The following is a 21908-nucleotide window of genomic DNA, read 5'->3' on the forward strand; positions in this document are numbered from 1 at the left end:
ATAGGACACTCAAGAAGCCTCTTTCCCAGTCACTTCACAGAGTACCTCTACCCTGTGGCAGCACGGATACCAACAGCGTCAGCTTCCCCTTTCTCGATGATTGCTTGAATCCTGGTTTCTTTCTTCAATGGTAGTTTATAATCATTTGATATGTTTTAGTCCAGCTGTTACAGATACAAATTAAAGGGGTTCGTATAGTCTTTGGGAACACCTCTGGCAGAAGTATAAAAGGCAAGATTCAATGTGAATCAGCAACAGCAAACCTTTTCAATATCATGGCTGAAAATACTTCAGAATGTCAAAACCCAATTGACATGGCTAAACACAGGCTTTTGGCCTGCAGTATTCCCATTGTGCTGCTCAGGCATCACAAAGGTCAGAAAGAAACTTGCAAGAGCGTCAGAGACTTCCAAGCACAGGGTGTCCCCAGCAAGAAGCAGCAGCGCAGTAGCTTTCAATTCCTCTTTCTGACACAGCCACTAAGGCAGCAACATGTGAAGTGCAGAGATGAAACAGAACGAACTAGCTCAACCGTGCTGCATCAAGATAACTAAGCCGAAGCATCATCCACCAAAGGTTGTCACAGGTTGAACGCTCTCCAACTACTGCTTCAATTAGGGCTGTGTGAGAGAGCAAGAAGCTGTAACTCAAAGGGAAGAAAAGTTTGAGAACACAGACCCTTCTTCTGGACTGGTCTGAACTGAGAGGAAAGGGAAGTACCCGGCAAAGGATCATTTTATCACTTTCTGAATCTATTCAGCTCGTCTGCCTCTTTTCCTAGCTTCCACAGCACAATCAGTGAACAGACAAATAGCCTTACGGGACTACTCTCCTTTTCCACCTGCACACAATAAACCACCAACTCACCAACTGATTACTTGTATGAAATGAGTTACCTGGAAAGGTGATTCCCACAGTGTTCTGGGGCTGCTCAACAAGAAGTGGGAGAAGACTAAAAAAGAGTTCCCATAAAGAACCAGTGGAACATTGCAGGCTGACAGTTGCAAGACAAAGTTAAAAGAACGCTTTTGGACAATGTGATTGTAGAAGAGAGAGGATCCAGCAGTTGGAACGTTCCAAAGCTATAGTCAGAAGGTCCACATAGCAAAGTTTCATTCAGGAATCAAACAGTAAAGTCCCTCAATTACCTTATCCTGAGCCATATTTAATGTCCAAGGTACAGCAGGACCACTGTAGAAAGCAACAAGAAATATGAACAGATAACACCTGTGACAGACAAAACCCCAAAGTCAATTCAGTTTCCTTAAGTGTTTCCACAAGGTGAGTTTAAGAAATACACATGTATCTGTGAACAATTTAGATGCTGTACAGTCATTTACAGCAGCTCCAAGGAGAATAGTATTTAATGACGCATTATTCTGTAATCTTGAGAAAGGTGTCAAATACAGTCAGCCTCTTGTGCAAAGCTCTTTTTGATGCAGAGATACATGAAACTTAAGCGCTGGCTTTCTTTCTCAAGGTTGTAGAAAAACTATGACATTCAAAACCAAAGCCTCATCTCCTTTTCAGTGAGCAAACAGAGAAAAGAGCTTTGGATTAACCATGACTCCCACCATTTAGGAAATAATTTCAAATGCGTTGAAAGAGAAAAGCATTTTCTCTTGCTGGACAGACGTCTTTGCAAACACTTTTTAAGCAGTACAAGAAACGAGAAGCAGTCAGTCACCTTAGGCAGCTGCAAAAGGATGGGAACAGGCACAGGACAGGTGTGAAGTCAAGCGTCCTCACTGCCAAGATGCTGCAGCACCCCTGCAAGCACCCCTACTACCAATGACATCCATATCCACCGGGCAGAGCAAACTCAGCGGCTGTAGGTAAGAGCAGCACAGACGCACACTCAAGAAGACGGCTAAGCCTCACGCCTGACTGCGAAGTGGAAAGCCAAGGGAAAGCACGGCTCATCTCGCTTCCCCAGCGCAGCAGAACCACCTGCTTGTCCCACAGATGCTTTGCAGACGAGGCCACCTCGCCTCACTGCGGTTTGACCAGCCAGCAGGCGGCAACACCACGCTCCGCCCGTGTCTGCGAACCCACACCCCCAGCCTGCCCAAGTGTGTGCTCTCCTCACAAAGAGGGGATCTTTGGGCCCCCGTCACCTCGACCTGCACAAGGATCAGCCCTTCAGCCCCGCCCCGCCGAAGCCGGGCGGCAGAGCTGCGGGCAGCACCGGGGCTGTGCGGGGAAGGGCCCCCGCCCCCTCAGAGGGGCGACCGTCAGGCGGCGGCAAGTAGCGGACGCGCGGAGAGCGGCTGGAGCGGGGTGGCGGCCGCTGCTCGCGGACGGGCTCCTGATACCTTAGAGTATTCCTGAGCCAGCTTCTGGTACTTCCCCTGCAGCTCCGCGGTGGCCGCCATCCCCCTGCCCCGGCACAGCCGTACCAGCGCTAACGGAGCCGCCGACCCCGCACGCCCACCGGAGAAAGACGCACTTCCGGGTTCGTGCGGCGGCAGCGTGATGACGTCACCACATCGCTTCGTTCCCGCGGGGACCGTGGGCGGAGCTTAAGTCGCCGGCGCCACCATCTTGACGCAACTTCCAAGATGGCGGCACGGAGGGGGGTGGGAAGGCGGGTTGGGTCGCGTGACCCCAGGGAGGCCGTCCCAGAGGCTGCTGTTGTCATAGCAACAGCCGCCGGGCCCTGCGCAACGTGAGCGCGGGAGGTCGGGTGGGGGCCGTGGCGCGGCGCGGGCGCCATTTTGGCGGAGCCCGGCGCGGGGCGCTGCAGCGCTGCCGCTCGCCCGGGCGGGGCGGCGGTCCGGCTGAGGCACGGCTGGCGCTAGGGGGAGCTCCGCGCCCGAACGGGCGGCCGCCCGGCCGCGTGTCTGCGCAGGCTGTTAGATCTACCCGGTACTTGGGTCATCCCGTGGGTCCGACCCTCAGAAGGGAAGGGCAGTCAAGCTGCTGCAGTGCGAGCAGTTTGCTCACAGCCCGCAGTCCCCGGGGCCGTTTTCAGCATTGACACCCTATGGTTCCCCAGAGCCCTTCTGTGCCACCTCTCACGTCCCTTTGTTTAGAGCTGAGCCATCCTCCCATTTGCTGTACGTTGAGATGTGTGTACACCATCAGCGCTCTGCGAGCAGAAGCTGAAGGGTACCGCAGTAGGTGTTCCCAGTTATGCCAGACATCCCTCTCGTGAAGGATTCTGGTTTTGAAAATGACCGCGAACAGGTGTGCAAGGAAAAAAAATAATAAGGCAAAACTGTAATGGTACTTCACCGGTATAATGTGAGCACCTGGTGATGTGCAGGTGATTAGTAAATATGTGCTCAGATTAGAAAATATCTTTGTATCTCTGCAGGAATCCGTATGTTGGAGGACGTGTCGTTGATCCATATTGCCACGAATGGAGACTGCACGTTTTTAGGAAGTCTAAAAGAGGGCAAAAGCAAAAGATATATTTTCATTGTTCACCCCAATGATCTTGCTGTTCTGACTGACCACAAGAGCTCAAATAGCTATGTGGGAATAAAGAATCTCTAGTGTTTAACAGTGGACTTGTGTTACACTGCTACTTCTCCATTTCACATTCCCTACTGAAGTTCCTAACAAAGTAGTTGGAAGTGCACTGCGATTGCTGTTCAGCATGCGGGGGTTAATCACATCTCAGTGTGCCAAATGTTACACTGGTAAATTATTGAAAACCTTTACCTGATTCTAAGCCTGTATGTTTGGGTTTGATTTTCTCGGATGTATCTTTCATGAAATGTTACGCTGAAATGCTTTGAGCGTATGTTGCAAAATGTGGCACTCCCATTTTGTGATGAGTTCAAAGATGCTTTTGTGATAGAATTTTCTCCTTATGTTTGGTGCAGTCAATGCTGACAGAGGGGTTTCACAGCTGAAAGCTGGGAAAGGGAGCTGAGGGACGTGGAGTGTGTAGCCGTAGCTGAGTGAATTGCTTCCCCACTGATTGCAACAGTGAGTGACTGGTGGAGGAACACAGACTTCATTTGCCTGCATCCCTGTAAAATGGCAAGATCCAAACGTACGTTCTGTTATATAGGGAATTTATCATAGGAGGTAATGCCAGTTTCTTACAATGTGAGCAGACTGAGTGGATCAAAAGATAGGTGGTCTTACTGCTGAAAGGCTGAAAGGCTGAGAGCTGACTGTGAGATGTTTAAGCTTCTATTAACAGGTAGATTTCAGTGCATTCTGAGCACCCAGCTGGCTTCATGTGTTTCAAAATGGTGCTGTCTCGTTATCGTCTTCTATGGATCCTTCATGAGAATAGTGCTAGCAACATGTAATGTAATTTATCACTGTTCCATAGTGGTGCTTGGTAAAGTTTTTGTTGAGTCAAAGTTCCTCTACCATGCATGTAACAGAAGTTTTCTTTTAATGTTTTACTTTCTCTTAGCAGATTGTCAGATTTATCCTTTTCATTTGTGATTGCAACTATTTGCATTGCTATTTTCCCTTCTTGCAGCTCTGAAAAATGTCTTTGTTGTGCTTTTCCCTCTCAGGCACTTTCTTAATACCTGCCTCCCCCAGAGAGCAGGGCTGTCCAACCACTGCTCTGGTGGGGTGCACAGCACGCATTGCTGCAGCACAGTGTAGTCATGCTTGCCCGCCAGTGATCCGGTATGTAATTGTGTGAGACTGACTCTGTCATCATAAGATCAGAGCGAGAGAAGTCAACTGAGTGGAATGCTGAGTAGTGTGGTGCGGTTGCCACAGGACCCCCAAAATATTGTCTTCTGCAAGTCCACCCACATGAATAAAAGGACACATTGCCACAGCAAAACTTGATGCAAGCTGAAGCACGTTGAGCAAAATAATCCCTTACAAGGGACATAGCATTTGTGCTTGTCTTGTTGGCTCTCACTGGAGTGAATAGAGCGCCAAGGATATACAGTGGATCAGAGGTTGTCCTTTTCTTGCATCTGTGCCCAGCAGCTAGTACAATGGGTGCTGAATTCTAGGCGGTGTCTCAAGACAGAACATTTATTTAGGAATTACAGTGATTGTTCGGGTATGTTCTACTTTCAGGCTCATTTATCCTTCATTCCCTGCTCAACAGTGTTTTTTCCTCTGTCTGGTTAACCAGAACTTGCATTTTGCTTATCCTGTGAATAGGTGCATATAGAGAAACAAACAAAGAATGTATTTTCAGTCATCCAGGATGTTTTCTGTGCTTTGGGAAAATAAACTTCATTGTCATCACTTACATGCTTTCAAGTGTTCACAACAAAAGGGTTTCTAAGGTCTGGAAAAAATTCAAAAATATTTGGAAAGGAGCCATCTTCAGTCACCAGACTATCACAAGAAATGCATAAACCACATCCTCAGAAGCTGCAAACACCCTAAACTGGTGTTTTGTTTCTGTTATCTTAGCAACGGCAAGTATGAACAGCAGGATACGTGCTCACAATATGCACTCGTTATTTCTCACGATGACTCTGTAGCGAGCCTTTTGTTATGTGCAACCTTTCACCTCTTTCAAAATCTGATTATTCTGATAAAATTTAAAAAAGCCAAGCGCTCAAAAATGTATGACATATACAGAAATGTACTTCACAAAACAGTTTCGTTATCTGTAGTCTTCATTATCATAATTTCAGTGTTTCCGTAGCATATAAAAATAGAAATTAAAACAAGCCTCTGCCTCTTGTGTCCTTTCCCAGCCCATAGGATAAATAGCTTGAGTCATCTATAGGGTGTGTGCGTGACCGGGGGGAGTGGTATCTTTGCACAGAAATACTGAGAACAAGAAGATGGAAAAACTGAGCAAGCAAGCTGCCTGTGATAGTTCAGGGCGGACTTTGCAGCTCGTGCAAGTTTTCTTCACATGCTCCAAACCTTTCTCCTTGGGGATTGGTTCCACTGCAGGACAGCCCATACCAGCCCTTGGTGCAAGAGCAGCGACTTTGGTATCTTCACCAAAAAAAAGAGCTGGTATCTGCTCCACTTAACACCAGAACTCTGCAACAGCTGAGAACATTTTGTTTCCATTTTTTTTCAAAGTGGAATTTCATCTCTTCCAGGCAAATGACACCTGTTCCCTAGATCTGCCATCTTTTATTGGAGGTCTACTCACACCCTACAACCTCATTTCCTGCTTTTCTTCTTTTGGGGAAAACATTGACCCAAATAAGTCCTCAAGCGCTCACATTCTAATTTTGCTCTTTTGCAGGAGAAAGAAAAACACAGAAAGCGTGCAGTACTTTGAGTGAGCCAAATTAACCAATTTCACAGAGAAAAATAAAAGAACTGAGGAGGAGGACTATGGAGATTTTAAAGTGAGTAGTGAATGTTTTTTATTGTATGCAAGTTGTGGACATCAGCAAAGCAGGAGCTGTATCTGCAGCAAAGGTGGCACGGCTTTGCTTTTGTTTTCTCAACATTGCAGAGAAAAGAAGAGAGACCCGGTGCATTTGCTGGTCATTTAGGGTACATTTTAATCAGAACTATTCCTGTTTATGAGGACTTAAAGTGGCACCACCAAAAATAGTTTAGACTTTTGGAATGAGCAAAATGGACAAAAAAACTATTGTGGAAGAAGAGATGAGAAGGGGACAGGTTCCCCACGGGAACAGCCTAAGGAGAGCGAAAGGAGAGAGCACTAAGCGATTATTTCAGCATCCCAGGCGGGGATGGGAGACACGGACCTGAAGGAGCAGAAGAGGGGATCCCCAGGAGAACAGAAGGGCAGCAGGGGGGCACTGCGATCACACCGGCTGCTGGAAAAGGGGCTGTGGCAGAAGTGGAACTGTCTTTCTGTATCAGTGTGAACTGGAAAGGAGAAGCAGCGCCGGGTCTGAATCCTAACAATAGCAGGAAGAAGGATCTTAGGGGAGTTTACAAAGCTGTGATGGACGATATTCACACCTTTTTTTAAATACAAATGGTCCAATCATTTTTCCTTGCATTTTACTACATTTTATTTGTGCGTGTGTTTTCTTCAGTGTTTTTCCTTCCTTTTGTGGTTGATACTGAGCAACAGAAGCAGCATTTTGGCAGCTGAGTGAAATACCACGTGCCTTTAAGATGCGAGCAGCAAACTGGAATGCACTTTAAGGCGATATGTATTAATGAATCAAGGAATGACACCGTCAGAAATAAGTTCATGTTTTGTAAAATATGAGAGTAGGCTTCCAGGACTCTACACTTTAGACAGAAATAAAATGCAGCAAGCTGTTTAAAATATATATTCATTGGCACTTCATAGTGATCTGTAAATGTTCTTTGTAATCTTTTAAGCTTGACAGCTAGAAAACGAAAAAAAAAAAAAAAACAACCGTCCTCCATTTCAGAATGCCAGCACTGTGTTGGAATGGCTTTAGAGAAGAAGACAGGCTTCTGGACCTCAGTGAAATCCAGCTAATAGTGAGAGCACACATAACATTGCTAAAAATGAAAGCCAAAGTGTTCTTGGCACCTTTCCACCCGTAAGCATTCATTCATTTGAAAAATAGTATTCCTTAGAGAGGAACAAGCTAGCAAAGAAAGGCAGAGTCACAGAAGGACAGCGCACAGTTTTCCACTTCTAACGGCACCCACCATTTCTGTGCACAGATCAGCACTAAAATCAAATTTTGGATCAAGGTCTGCCTGGCACTAGGTGCTGCACATAAAATTGCCACACCACGAGAACCAGGGTATTTCCAAAGCTGCAATTTGTCGGACACCAACAAGTAGGGATTAACAACCACATCGGAAATAATGAGCCTTGACAGATCTAGGGTTAAATACTTTAAAATTAGATCCTGCTGAAAGCTGAATCCTGTTGCTTAGCGACGACTGCATGGGATGCTGCTGTCACTCCACGGATGCTTCTCTGGGGAGTCAGCACTGCGCTCACAGAAGTGGGTTATGATTGGGTCAAGGTGACATCACGAAGCACCGCAGCAACATTTTTTTAAGGTAGCATGTAGCACCATTGCACTCAGCACAATAGCTGTGTAGCCACTGGGAGGCTTAAGGAAACATCTGGCTTTTCTTTTGAAAGGGCTCCACTCTACCAACACGGTACCTGCCTCAAGGAAGGGCTCAGGGACCCCATGGAGACAGCAGGTTGTTCTGGCAAGCACACCATAGCCCAACACAACAGGTGGACTTTTAATCTTTTCCAATTACCCACAGCCAAAGGAAAAGAAAGATAAAATGCCTGTAATTTGTGGAGGTCAGGTTGCGTATGCAGAGCATGGAATCCTCCACCAGCAGCTCAAAAAACATGCACAAAGCTTAGGAGAGAGAGGAAAACGCACCCTCCCAGAAAATGACTGAAAATTTGGTTTGCTGAGCTCATTTAAGCATTTAAAGCAAATGAGAACCTGCCAGATCTTAGCGAGAAAATACCAAAATGCCAATTTGATGGAATAAAAAAAAAAAAAAAAAGTGTTGGAGACATGAAATCAACTTTTAAATGTAATGAAGTGCAGAGTTTTCCAAAATACCACATGCCAGGTGAAAAGCACTGGACACCTGAGGGCTTCTGAGGTTGGGCTGATAGGGACCAACCTGAGTCTGTGGGCAAGGCAATAACCAAGAAATGAATTACCACCATCTTTTTAGGAATGGATGCAAAAACTGTGCATCCAGTCCAAATGAGTATGCTGCCCATTAATAGAAGTGGGGATTACAGAAGTGGAGACAACCAGCATAAACGAAAAGCTCACCTAAACGTGCAACTGTAATAAGTCACCTGTCCTTTTGTAGATGCTGAAAGAGCAGAGAAGTACTTGGTTGAAGGTAGTCATTCTGATGACTCAAAGTATGATGACAGCAGAAGAGGCATCTCCTAGGAGCAGAGCTGCAAAGGCAGGGCAGCACTGAGGCCGGCTTGCAGAAAGCACTGACATTCCTGAGGAGCATCCGTACGTAGCTCCTGCCATGCGTGTGTCAGCACACTGAATGCAAACCAGGACTGAGCTAAAAGAACCGGAAGGGTGGCTACAAGGAATGCAGATCATGTCTTCCAAACGGAAAGCAAATGATCTTGGTTTGTTTAGTAGCTCAAGAGCCCAAGGAGAGGAATGATTGCTTTTGTACTGAGGCAATGGGAAAATAAGCACTCGTGTTTAACGAAGCTCTTTAGACAAACACTGGCAGGGGATAACTAATTATGTTAGCTGGAAATGGGTTGTAGCTGCAAGAGCAGGTAGCTTTCAGGAGAGCCTGCTTGAAGAACAAGGAGAATAAGAAACCCACACCATCTGAAGACTGAGAACTTCAAGCACAGCTGATACTACTGTCTTGTCTCAGACGCAAGAACAACTTACAGCTCAAAACAGGAGTTTCTACATCCAGATACACTAGGGAAGTTCACAATAACGTTGCTGGACTTTTACTTGTACTCCTATGTGATTGCCACAAAGCTGCCAGATGTTTGCTGTTACACAGATACACACGCAGAACACTCAAATTAAGAACACTACAGGTACACGGAAACTCGAGATCTAAGAAAGAATCAGCACATTCTGTGTCGAATTTAGACATGCATTGTTAAAAATAAATCTAATCTAAGTAGTATTTCCTGAACAGATGTCCTCCAAATCCAGAGGGCATACCTGGGTAACTGCTTTGGTGAATGCTTTACTTCAGGAGCTGTGGCTCCACACTGAGGGTAATTCCCAGCAGTCACAAAGAAAAATGCTCTCTGACATTTAACAACAATGGTGTGAATAACAATTAGATGTCATTAACACATGATTCTTAGCTGTGGTTTTGTCCAAGAAAAGTAATTTCTGTATGAGCTACACTGAAGTGAACGCTTACACAATTCTGCTCCCACCTCCTGATAACTCTGCTTCCCAGGCACCACGAGGAGTTCACGCACGTGCGCTCATCCAGGCAGCAGATCTGTCCCAGGAGCAGGGTGCAAGCTGAGACAAGTGGAAAATGGGATGGGAGCATTTTGCTCCTGCTGCTGGAGGAGGGCGTTGCCACTGGTAGGCCTTCCACAAGGCCTTACGCATAAGGGTGCAGCAGATCCCATCAATCACAGCTAAAGGAAATACTGAAAAAGCATCAAGTGAGAACTATGCAGCTTTATCCAGGGATATGCTCTTGAAATTATCCATCCTATACTGCACTGCTGATCTCTGAGTGCTATACAAGCAGCTTAACTGCAGTGATACAGATATAGAACCAAGTAATCAAAGACAATTCATCAGAAAAAAACTTGAGTTTTTTTGCAAAAAAGCGAAATTAAAGAGGTGAGATGTCTCACACGAGGACAAAAGGTGCATAGCAGTATTCCAGCAGTTTCCAAGATGTCAGAACATTCCTCAAGTTCCATTAAACCTCAGCCTTAATAGGATATACTTGAAATATTACGGCCAGTTACGGATGAACTCACCTGAAAACAAACCCTGCTATGAACTGATGGGGTCTTGCTACCATACACATTACTTCCACGTGCATGCAACGTTCTTAACCAAGCAGAGACCTACAACGAATTACATCTCCTTTTGTTTTTCCAAACAAACCCACTCTCGTGGAAGAGATTTAAAGGAAAGCAGGGGGCTCTCAGAGCACCCTTTGGGACTAATACCACGATCTGTGGATAAAGAGAGAACGCAGCACTTTCTGTTTGCAATGCCGTTTATTTTATAAAAGCCCCTTTGATCATCTGCATGAAAAATGTGGGCAGAAAAGTCACAAATGTTATAAAACAAAGTTTATTCTGCAATATTTTGTCATAATGAATTGCATCTCTTTGGTAAAAATAAACTTTATAAACATTTTAATTAACAGAGATTAGCATACAAAAAACTAAACTTCTGTAAATATTCTTTAAAACGGGTAAAGGACTAAAAGTAGAGGAAAAAGGGTTAGAATTGGTCACCTACGGGCAAAATTATCCTAACCAAACCCAAGGACGCTGCTTATGCTACATCAGAAACAAGCTAGAGGGAACATCTTAAAAACAACTCTGGTTCATTTGATCAGAAAGCATTCTTACAATTCACTTTTAAATAAATAATAGTTACAATGAATTGGCAATTATAAAATGTTTTATATCACTATATGGCAGCAACATAATACTTTTAATTATGCACTTTTTAGTTTGAAGAAATGTACATTTATAAAACAGACTTGGTAATGGCACTGGCAGTTAGTTGTGAAGAATGTGCTTTAAGATAGAATGGCAGGTGCAACATTTAAAATAGTCTATTTCTTCTTTTTAATAAATATTTTGACTACACCGTTATTAACATGTATGAGTGTAGTTTGCTTTAACCAAAGCTTTTACTTTTCAGTCTAATGAGAAGCCGCAAACTAGGCAACCTCCATTTTAAAATTGGATTTTAAAACATTTGAGGCAACTTTCACAAAAGCAATAATTTAGTATCTGGGTCTGACAGACCAGTACAGGTTTGTACAGTATTCACACCACAATTTATCCAAAGCAGAGCAGCCTCCCTTCCACACCAGTCCCATGCACTTCTCCACCGTGTTTAAAGAATTGAAGGTGGTTCATTAATACTTTTGTTGCCTTTTAACTGCTGTTAAAGTATATTTGAGTCAACCATTGGCATGAACATTTTACATATGTCACTAAAGAAAACCAACCCACCAACAGTCAAAATAACTTTTAATTATACTCCATTTATACTATATACACCAGGGTCTTTAACTCAGGTGGCAAACAAACCCAAAACCCCATTCTAGCTATGGAAGCAAAAGGAACCGCAGCTATTCTGACCTTCAGTTCTCCTGCTGAAAGCTGTGAGGATGGATGCAGCTTTCACTGTTAGCTGCTCATCAGCGTAGGTTTATTGCTTGTTGCATATGGTCATTAAATGCATTGGTAGCTTCCCAGTCCCATACCTTCAGTAACACTGAAGCCACCATCACCAGCTTCAGGGTTAGTCGTGGCACAGCCACGCTCCTAATTAAGTATCGACCTCCTCAGGTTTTATCCAAGGCCAAAAGAAGCTCAGAACCAAACCCAACCGCGGAGCTGATATCGGCACGGCTTCCCAAGTAACTGGACCTTGATCCAGCTTTCCTTGGAAGCTGGAGGAAAGTTGCAACCAACTCCAGCACGAGCCATATGGCACCCTTCTTCAACAGCACCCCACCGAAGTCATGGCACTGAGCAAAACTCCTGAGGGCTAACAGCATCTCTTTGTAGGTGAATCCTCATTTTCTGCATTGATGCAGACTCTGCCCTTTGCAGTATTCCATCAAAACGCAAAAGCAAACTATGAGCAAAAAGTAGTTCCACTGAGCATTCACATCTCCACTTCCAAAAATCCTAAGAACCACTGCATTTATCTGTAACTTTCTTTTAAACAGTGAGTTTTCCCCTACTATCCATCAGTGACACCTCCAATATCAGATCTAATTGGCTAATGCACCACTTGTGATATCCAGAAGACATACACATCTGTACAAACGTTGTCCTGTTACAGGTGTAGACTAATGGGCATTAACACAAAGCCAGAATGCATCAGAGTGCTTTTCTTCCCTTTCAAGAAATAAAACTATTCATTCTTAAAACCAAAGTAAATGAAAAAAAAAAAAAAAAAGGAAAAGACATTTTCTAGTGTTTGTGCTTTAAAAAAAAAAGTTGGCTTTGAATTCCAAAACATGCTACAAAAGAACCTCAGATATTTCAGGCTTGATCCAACAGCCATGAAATCAGTGGGAGCACCACTATTGTCTTCAAGAGGCACTGAACCAGGCCCTTAAAGAAGCAGACCTTCAGCAGCACGGCTGTATTCATATTTAAAGTAGAAGTTTATGGCAGTACTCATGAAAAGACTGACAAATACGAAAAAACATGGATTTCTAAAAGGCCTCTCAAGAGCCAGAAAAACATTCCTCCAGGGGAAGGTTAGCTTTTGGCTGAACCCAGCACTGTCTTCAACAACCGAAACAGTGGACGCTGGTTTCCTACTTCTAACTCTTACTCGGCTTTGCCCAACACCTGCTGGAAACAACAGCTTAATGTGCTAGCTAAAAACTTTATGGCACATCACACTGCCCTTCAGAAACAGGAAAGATGACCTCTTATAGTTGTCTAAGATTCTGATACATACTTAAGGCATCCTTACTCTTACAGCACTGTTAAAACCCACTCTAACAGAACTGCATACCCATTTCTGAACAGAAAACCTTTTTTCTTTAAAAAAAAAACAATAAAAGATCAGAAACCACAACTTATTTAAATTAAAGAGGAAAAAATTCACCATGCTACTAAAATTTTTTTGGCCAAAAGATGCGTGGGAACTCTAAAGAGACTCTTTTATTGCAAAAATGAATTGTGAAGGAATTCCTTCCCAAAACAGAGAAGTCCTCCTGAGTTACAACAGACATCCAAGGGGCAAAGGCTAGCCTTGCTTGTTAGATGCACTGCATGTGGCAGGCCAAAAGGATTCACGGAGCAGAAGGCACGCTGATTTGGGAAACAGAAAGTATGGACAGCCAAAAAAAATGAAATTGCTTTCCTGTGTTCAGAGATTCAGAAAGAACCTATCTGGCTTTGTTTTAGGTTAGGGGTGAAAATTCTCTTTTCAGTGGTCATTCATGACCCAGCCACCTAAAACCTCTACCTCACTTCCATTTTAAACAGCACGAGCTGCTGTTCTTTATTCTCTGAGTCCATCTGTTCCACTGGGGAGCAAGGGGGCAGATGTGGCAGTGGGACAGCAGCAGAACTTCTGCTAATGCACACTCTCAGACACATGGTCTGATTATCAGGCGGTGCTATGTGGAGCCTGGAGTTGTACTCAATGATCCTTATGGGTCCCTTCCAACTCAGGATATTCTACAGTTCTACCATTCTACTACATGTTCAACAGTGGCAGTGATAAGAGGACATCAAGCTTGGCAAGTGGCAGTTTTCACTGTTGGCTACACTCAAGATTTGCGTGCATCTGCAAGAAAGTGACTCCCTAGCCTCTGCGCCCCAAGACACTATGTCTTAAAATGGAAAAAAGCTCAAAAAAAAACAAAAACCAACAACAAAAAACCCCAACAGGTTCAGGAAGCTGACCTACAGACAGCAGGTTGGCAGTGGGGGTACAAGCAGGAAAGAAAAATAAAACAGAGGATGGCACCCACCTCAACTACCCCTTGTCCATTCTGCCCGGGAGGGCTGTACTCCTTCCCTCTGCCCGGGGTACTCACATCTCGCTGAGGGCACCTCCTGCAGCGCTGCAGTTTTTCAGCCATTGCACTGGATGGGCTGAAAACTGCAGCCCCTGGGAGCTGCCTCTGCAGCATTTCCACTGAAGAGCAGTTAGAAGAGCAGAGAAAGCACATGGGAGGAGGTAATTCAGGCCAGAACGGTTTTTTTTTTTTTTTTCCTTCTTTCTTTTCTTTTTTCTCCTCCTTTTTAAATCTTTACATGAAAGTCAGAGCCCTCAGACGGGGCAAAATTCACCTCTGCAGATGGGGCCAGCAGAGATGTCAACATGAACCATAACATGCATCTGAGCAAATATAACTCTGGGAAAAAAATAACTATTTAAAAGAAAAAAAAAGAAAAAGAAAAAAAAGATCATTAAGAAGTATGCTTTCAGGTTTTCACAAGTCATGCATCTCTTCTAATCTGAGTTTAATTTTTTTTTTTCTTTTTAGGCAGTGATTTAAAAATAAATGGCTAAATTACAGTTAGTGCCAAAAATAAAAAAGCAATGAGTCCTCTTATGGCTTTGATCTCCCTTGTGAAGGGTAAAAGTAGAAGAGTATTGCCACAATTAAAAAAAATATATGTATATATTCAACATTGACAAACATACTATTTTTTCCTTTGCTTGTGACCGTGAGTCTTTGCAGTACTTATTAAGGAACCCAAGCACGTCTGGATGCCAGCAAGGTGGAGCAGGGACCCCGCTGCTTCTTTCAGCTCCTCATCAATTTCTTGACATAACTCCTTGAGTGCTTTGTTGCTAGGCTGACTTTTCTCAGAGGTATCTACACAAGGTTGTGATGCATAGCCACTGTCTCCAAGAGGATCGTCTTCATAGTCAACGTCTGTATCCACTTCACTGTGAAATCCTTCGCTACCATCGCTGCCAGCATGGCTGTTCTTGGAGATAAATTCATACACCTCATCAACGGAGGACAAGGAAGACACACTGGACCTAGATGCGCAACGCTGCGAACCCATGCTGCTAGCACTGTAATTATGATCCTCCTTCGGATCAATATTGGTGGCTGCAGAATCATTTTCTTGCAAATTTATGGAACTGGAAGGATTAAACGCGCTGCCATAACTCCTCTTCTTAGGTGTCTTCAGAGACTGAGGTTTCTCACCTATTAAAAATGAATTCCATCAGTAAGTGTATACCCAATGACATCACCTTTGAAAAAACCCACACTTTGGCTGCTGACTGCAAAGAGTAAGCTGGAAGTGAGCATTTAAGAGCTAGTATATCTTATGCACATTTCCTGCCATCCACAGAAGGCAATTGTCTTCAGCTAATCACAAATAAAAGTTGGAGAAACACTGAAGTAGCTAAGAGAATCTTCTTAGCATCTAGTACAGAAAGGGAAGGCAAGGGAAGAACTTTGCACAGAAAAAAAAAAAGGAAAAAAGAGAAGGTCATTCTATAAAACTAATGCTAGCAGAAAGAATAATTAAAATAGATTTGCTTCTTGACTCTTCTTATTACCAGAAAGATCCACTACTGCAACTTTAAAGAAAATGTGTAGCTACCGGCTGAAGGAAAAAACAGTAGAGTGGCTTATGCTTACAGTCTAGCATCCCTTGTTCAATTGAAGTATTCAACAGCATCATTGCAGTAGCAGCATCAATATCAGATTCTGCGAAGGAAAAGCAGCAAAATGTTAGAACCCAGGGGGTAAGACAGACAAAATTAGGTCTCTAGAACACACAAATAATATATAGAACTGCATACATTGGTCTAATATGAAGAACAGCAGAAAAATGTGTAAGGATTCAGACCCAGCATGACTCTAATACAGCGAAAAATTAAGGCACAGTGATCCAAAGTGGCACTGTATGAGCAACGTGGCTACAGAACAGCCGTGTACCTCAAGTACCATAACTGTACTAAAGCTGAACTCTTGCTGAATTCTTACTTAACTGAATTCACTAAACCACATCCAAAGCCAAGAATCAGCAGCATTAATATCATCATATGAGCATCTGATTATCAACAAGTGGCTTTTGTTTGTAAAGAAAGACAACATATGGCGAAGCAAAGCACCTGATCAGCTTCATACCCTCATTCTATGAATGAATGCACAAGACTGAAGAATGCCGTTAAACACAGCTCTAATTTAGCACACATTTTCTGTTTTCTATTACCTCAGGACAAAGTGCCCTCTTTGCAGTATTTTTCACGCTACGAACATGTAAAAATGGAATAAATAGAGAAGACAAAGGGGGAAAAGAACAGAACTGCTCCATCTAGAAGGCACAGAGATATGCATAATAAATAGGTACTTGGAAAAACATTCAGATGAACAGCAGTGATTTAGTTATGGTGACAAACACTACTTGTAAAATGCTATCCTTTGCTGCACTGAGTGGTTTACTTAAATATCAAAAGAGGCATCTATCTTGTGGACATTTCAGTCTTGGATACCATATCCTCATGTGCATACGCATGAGCAGCAAGCAGAGGAGCAGGGCTGGAAGACAGGGTGCGGGGAAGTGCCAGCATTAAGTGGAACGGTCTCTCCATCCTGCTCAGCGATGCTGAGAAAGGAGCTGCTGAACTGAAACATCAGCAATCCCATTTGCAGCCCGTCCCCCACTCCACTACGTGCATTAACTGCACTACCCAACATCAGTGGGGCTAAATTTTAGGAAGAAGACTGTGGAAGTGTCAATTAGATTTTCTTATATATATATATACACATCTATAGCCTCACCCCAGTTGAGGGGAAATCTGAAGAACATCACAATGGCTGTTAATCAACATGGAAAGTAAATGAGCTGCTGTTTCTAACACAGGTTAGAAGACATACACCTTCCCCATTATTTTCAGTTTCTATAATTTTTAAATCAAGATACTTTAAGGTCTTATTCTATTGCACTTGCAAGATTTTTTTATTCTCTGCTTTGTCTTTGGCAGTAACAGAGCAACTGAACTGACAAGTCATAATTCGCAATTTACAGCGCAACTGACAAAAAGAAATAAAACCTTCAACAGCTACTTTCCTTCACTTTCCATAATCAGCAAGTGAAATAGCCTGATTCCTCACTTGCCATCAGACTTCTTTTAACAAACAGCACTGGTACATAAACACCACTTTGATAAACTGACAGGTAACAGGAGGCACTAATGAAACACTACAACCTGCAAGTGGTGCTTCTGAATCATAGAATTATTAAGGCTGGAAAAGACCTTTAAGATCATCATGTCCAATCCCAATTCATCCCCACCATGCCCACCAACCCCTATCTCTCAGTGCCACATCTCCACGGTTCTTGAGCACCTCCAGGGACGGTGACTCCACCAGCTCCCTGGGCAGCCTGTGCCAGTGCCTCACCACTCTTTCAGAGAATAAACGTTTCCTAATATCTAATACAAACCTTCGCTGGCACAACTTGATGCCATCATCTCTCACTAGTTTCCTGGGAGCAGAAGCTGACCCGGTCTTGCCACAACCTCCTTTCAGGCAGTTGTAGAGAGCAATAAGTCTCCTCTGAGCCTCCTCTCCTCCAGACTGAACAGTCCCAGTTCCCTCAGCCGCTCCCCATGACACTTGTGCTCCAGAATCCTCACAGCTCTGTTGCCCTTCTCTGAACACGCTCCAGGGCCTGTGCCTTTCTTGTAGCAAGGGGCCCAAAATCAAACACAGTACTCGAGGTGTGGCCTCACCTGAGCTAAGTACAGAAGGATGATCACATCCCTAGTGATGCTGACTGCTCTATACATTTTACATGCTAGCATCCCCAGAGAAATAGGAAGAAGTTCTGCAGCAACTTCATTCATCTTGAAGAATTACCAGTGCTCCTGGTCACCATTATTACGTTCTGCCTTCCTTGGCAATTGCTGTTCTTGAGAAAAAAAATAATAATAATAATTTCCCAGATCTGTCCTAGGACTCAGCAAAATGACTTTTACACCTGGTAACTAAAACTAGCCTCTTACCTCAGCAGCTGCAGCACAGAGCTGGGTGTCCTGCTGCCACAGCCCTGCTTTTGTTGATGGCATTTTATTATCCTGAAAGAGCTCTAACAACAACACTACAACAAATTAACCCATGCACACTTCTTCTTGGAATCAGTCCTTTAACATTTGAGCATGATTCATTTCCCAGCACTTTAATTATTTTTGACAAGGACAAACTGTCAGTGGATTAAGCTTTATTACTGAGGTACAAGACCTGTGCTCAACAGGCTCCTTCTAAGGAAATGTGGTGATATCCCAGCACGCTGCCTAGCACCTTTCTGGTATGAAGGCCTACTACAATGTTGTAAAACAAGGAAAACTGTACAAGCACATATGGGAAAGTGAAGTAACCATCTTCTGCTCAGCAGCTGTTGCTACTTCTATTTGCATTTGACTGTCAATGAAAAACAGATTTCCATCTTTAATTCACACCCCCCCCCCTTTTTTTTTTTTTTTTAAATCTGATCCTAGTGGGCTGTTCTTCCTCAAGGAAAGTGAAAGTAGGAGAAAAGCATCTCCAACAGTCTTTAAAACCTGTAAGAGTAGGCAGATACAGATGAGGAAGAGGATACCAGGAAGACAGCAACACTGCACTCAGCAAGAATTCCCTGAAAATAAACAGTAAAACAACCCAAGGGATGCAGAGGTGAGCACGCTGGCTAGTTAAGGTGTGAGTTACACACAGCCCTGAGTCCTGCTTCAAGCTGCGTTTCAGCCAGAAGCTGCTCCTGCTAGAGCTTCAGCAAGGCACCTTCACCTGCAGGTGTCCACATTAAAAGAAAACTCATTCCTTTGGAGGAGCGACATCCCTATGGGTTTGTGCTGCAAGAGTGGCTACATGGACATCCCCTACTTAGCTTGCATGCTGCTGCTGGCATAGCTGTGACAAGAGCTGCAGTTCGGCAACTGCCAAGAATGACTGTACCAAACAATGTGTCATCACCTCAGGTCTCAGTGCACAGACAACCAAGAAGGGTGGGCATATTGTAGAACATCCTTCAGACATCTGCAGTCACCTGTGTTTAACGTGGTAGATGGGGAGATGGGTTGTACTATGAACTTCTAGCTGTGGCCAAAAGAGATCACAGAACCATCACAGGATCACAGAATCATTCAGCTTGGAGATCTTCAAAATGACCAAGCCCAACCGTCAGCCTAACCTACTGAGTCCCATCACTAAACTACATCCCTACCTGCCACGTCCTCACATCTATTAAACACCTCCACAGACAGGAACTCCACCACTTTACTTGGGCAGCCTGTTCCAATGCTTCACCACCCATTAGGTAAAGAAATTATTCCTAATGTTCAGCCTAAACCTCCCCTGGCGCAACTTGAGGCCATTGCCTCAATCCTATCACTTGTCACCTGAGAGAACACTGACTCTGAACTCACCACAACCTCCTTTCAGGCAGTTGTAGAGAACAATGAGGTCTCCCCTCAGCCTTCTCTTCTCCAGACTAACCTGCCCCATTTCCCTCAGCCACTCCTCACACATCTCATTTTCTAGTTCCTTCACCAGCTTTGTTGCTTTTCTCTGAATGGGCAACTCATTGTCTCTCCTGTAACGAGAGGCCCAAACTGAACACAGTACTCTAAGGTGAGGCCTCACCAGGGCTAAGTACAGAGGGAAGGTCACTTCCCTCATCCTACTGGCCATATTATTTCTGATGCAGGCCAGGAATCACTGGCCTTTGTGCCCACCTAGGTGCACTGCTGGCTCACGTTTAGTCAGCCATTAACCAGCACCCCCAGGTCCCTTTCAGCTGGGCAGCTTGCCAGGCACTTGTCTCTGAGCTTACACCCAATTCCCTCAACCAGACTGCTGACAAAAATATTAAACAAACTAGCTCCAAGACCGAGCCCTGGGGAACGCTGCTGGTGAGCAGGCACCAAGTAGCTTGAGCTCCATTCAGTATGACTCTGAGCCCAGCAATCCAGGCAGATCACTCCTCCACAGTCATATCCCCACCAAAACTCAGTCCAATCCAATCTTCCTCTCCCAAGCTTTGGTGACTGTGGTTAAAATAATAACTAGACAACGTAAACTCTTTCAGTTGTGGATGCGACTGTTGTGGTTTTTTCCTATACCTACTGCATGACTTGTGCGGCTGCAAACACACAGGGACAAACTTGGCTATGGAGCAGCACAGGTACTATGGCATCTAGAGCTATGTGCCAAGACAGTTTGCTAAACCCATCTCATTCTTCTCTTCTGAGGACTAAAGGGAACATTTTGCATTTTTTAAGGTGACGTCTTAACTAGAGAGATATTGTACATCTATTCTGTTCATCAGCAAATTTAGATATTTCTGCACAGCTACACGGGCAACAATACCAACTTGTGCTCAACCTTTTTGGGCAAATGGGTGAAGTGCTATCTGTGAAGCACTCTCCTGACTTGTTCCTTGTTCCCTTGCAATTACTGCCCAGCCACCTATACCAAACACCCAACTTTCAGGCGCTACTGTGGCTACACACCATATACAACAGAAATCTGCTGCCTTTCTGTCTCAGTTCATGGTAACCAATAAAAACCAAACTAACTACAGGCAATCCCCAGTGTAGAGATACAGAGCTTTCAAAGTGGTTTTCTACAGAACTACTCAGTCTTAAAGTAGGTCACATTTGATATGCCTGCTAAATACTTTGCTGGAAAACAATGAGACTCCTCTTACAATCTGAAACCAATCTTACGGATTTAAGCTTAATACACAAGTCACTAACACAATAAGCATGCATTCTGTTAAATCAGTTTTGTTTTCTTTTTTTTTGTAATCTAGCAGTCCCTTCAGAACAGGCCTGTATAAAAAATTAATCAAAATCACCTGAGGTTCAGAATATGCTTGTGACTAGCAAAAGCAGCAGAGCAGAAGGAAAGAAAATTCATTGTTACCTTTGAGAGATCGGCCATTATTCTGCTTAAGTACTGAAGATAAGTAGTGAGGAGAAGATGACCTACTGAAAAGAAATTCAACAAGTCAAGTTATTAACCAAACAACGCGTACAAAGTGTATTAGACAATATTATTATCACAGAATAATTTTTTAAAAACACACAAAAGACACCACAGTTCAGCTGATAAACCAAACAGGCAACAATTTCTATTGCCCTCAGTGGAGTGCTGGTCACATTGTTCATACAGCATAATGAACCATCATCTGCATTTGGGAAACACCCCACACGGAGGAGAAGCCTTGCTAGCAATGCAGACTTCAAGCAAAGACATATTTATTTTAGTAAGTAAACCTGCATCTGAGCAGAATGGTAGCTGATGCAGTGACACTCAGAATCTGGGAGAAGCAGCACAGGTAAGAACCAGTTGGGTTTGTTTCTTTTTTCAAGCAGTGAAAGATTAGCAAAAATGAAAGTCTCCCTGTGCAAAACACTAAGGAAGGACAACAAGAGCTATCTGCTGATTCCCCAGTTATCTGCAGCTGGGCTGCTCTGTGGATGACACCTGCTTTTTGCATTATCTTAGCAGCTTTCACTTGGCAAAGTACCACTTAGTACACTGCAGAATACAAGTTGTGCTATACATCCAGCCCTAATTATTCAGTTCATTATAAATGCACTACCAAACAGAAATAAATGCAACAGTAACAATACACAACTTTTAAAATGGCATGAAGCACAGCAATAAACATTTTTTAATTCTTCTACCTGTACTGTAAAAGGGCAATAAAAAGACAAGTCCAATCTGTAAAAGCTACCTCACTGGATTAATGGAATAATTTTATCATTAAGGTATGTTTACCTTTTATATTTATCTAGTTAGGCAGCTTTATTTGTTAAAATTAGCCAGATATCTCTTCCTCTCCACTCCCCCTCCCCCTA

The 21908-nt window shown here is 43.7% G+C and overlaps 2 protein-coding genes and 1 long non-coding RNA gene across 7 annotated transcripts in view; 1 reads left to right on the forward strand and 2 right to left on the reverse strand.

Annotated features, from left to right (window-relative positions):
* The window catches only part of PPP1R21 (protein phosphatase 1 regulatory subunit 21), a 28413-nt gene extending 25933 nt beyond the window's left edge, over window positions 1–2480 (reverse strand). The window contains exons 1-2 of one of the 2 annotated variants that reach the window (XM_021392947.1): window positions 2316–2455; window positions 1149–1191 (exon numbers count right to left, since the gene is read on the reverse strand). In XM_021392947.1, the coding sequence (XP_021248622.1) occupies window positions 1149–1163 (15 nt within the window). In that variant the 5' untranslated portion in view covers window positions 1164–1191; window positions 2316–2455. Of the gene's footprint in view, window positions 1–1148; window positions 1192–2315 lie in introns of both variants that reach the window. The other variant, XM_021392946.1, reaches the window with a different exon arrangement.
* Window positions 2735–10420, forward strand: LOC110397027. 3 transcript variants are annotated; one of them, XR_002437469.1, is made up of 4 exons: window positions 2735–2868; window positions 3320–4605; window positions 6158–6263; window positions 6374–10420. It is a non-coding gene; the product is annotated as an uncharacterized LOC110397027 (long non-coding RNA). The 3 variants fall into 3 exon arrangements; XR_002437470.1 differs by lacking the exon at window positions 6374–10420 and having other exon boundaries at window positions 3320–4006; window positions 4488–4605; XR_002437472.1 differs by lacking the exons at window positions 6158–6263; window positions 6374–10420 and having other exon boundaries at window positions 3320–4606.
* The window catches only part of FOXN2 (forkhead box N2), a 29637-nt gene continuing 18359 nt past the window's right edge, over window positions 10631–21908 (reverse strand). The window contains exons 4-6 of one of the 2 annotated variants that reach the window (XM_021392949.1): window positions 20968–21029; window positions 15679–15747; window positions 10631–15237 (exon numbers count right to left, since the gene is read on the reverse strand). In XM_021392949.1, the coding sequence (XP_021248624.1) occupies window positions 14720–15237; window positions 15679–15747; window positions 20968–21029 (649 nt within the window). In that variant the 3' untranslated portion in view covers window positions 10631–14719. Of the gene's footprint in view, window positions 15238–15678; window positions 15748–20967; window positions 21033–21908 lie in introns of both variants that reach the window. The other variant, XM_021392948.1, reaches the window with a different exon arrangement.

This window comes from Numida meleagris, chromosome 3 (genome assembly GCF_002078875.1).
Source record: "Numida meleagris isolate 19003 breed g44 Domestic line chromosome 3, NumMel1.0, whole genome shotgun sequence".
NCBI classification, from domain to species: Eukaryota; Metazoa; Chordata; class Aves; order Galliformes; family Numididae; genus Numida; species Numida meleagris.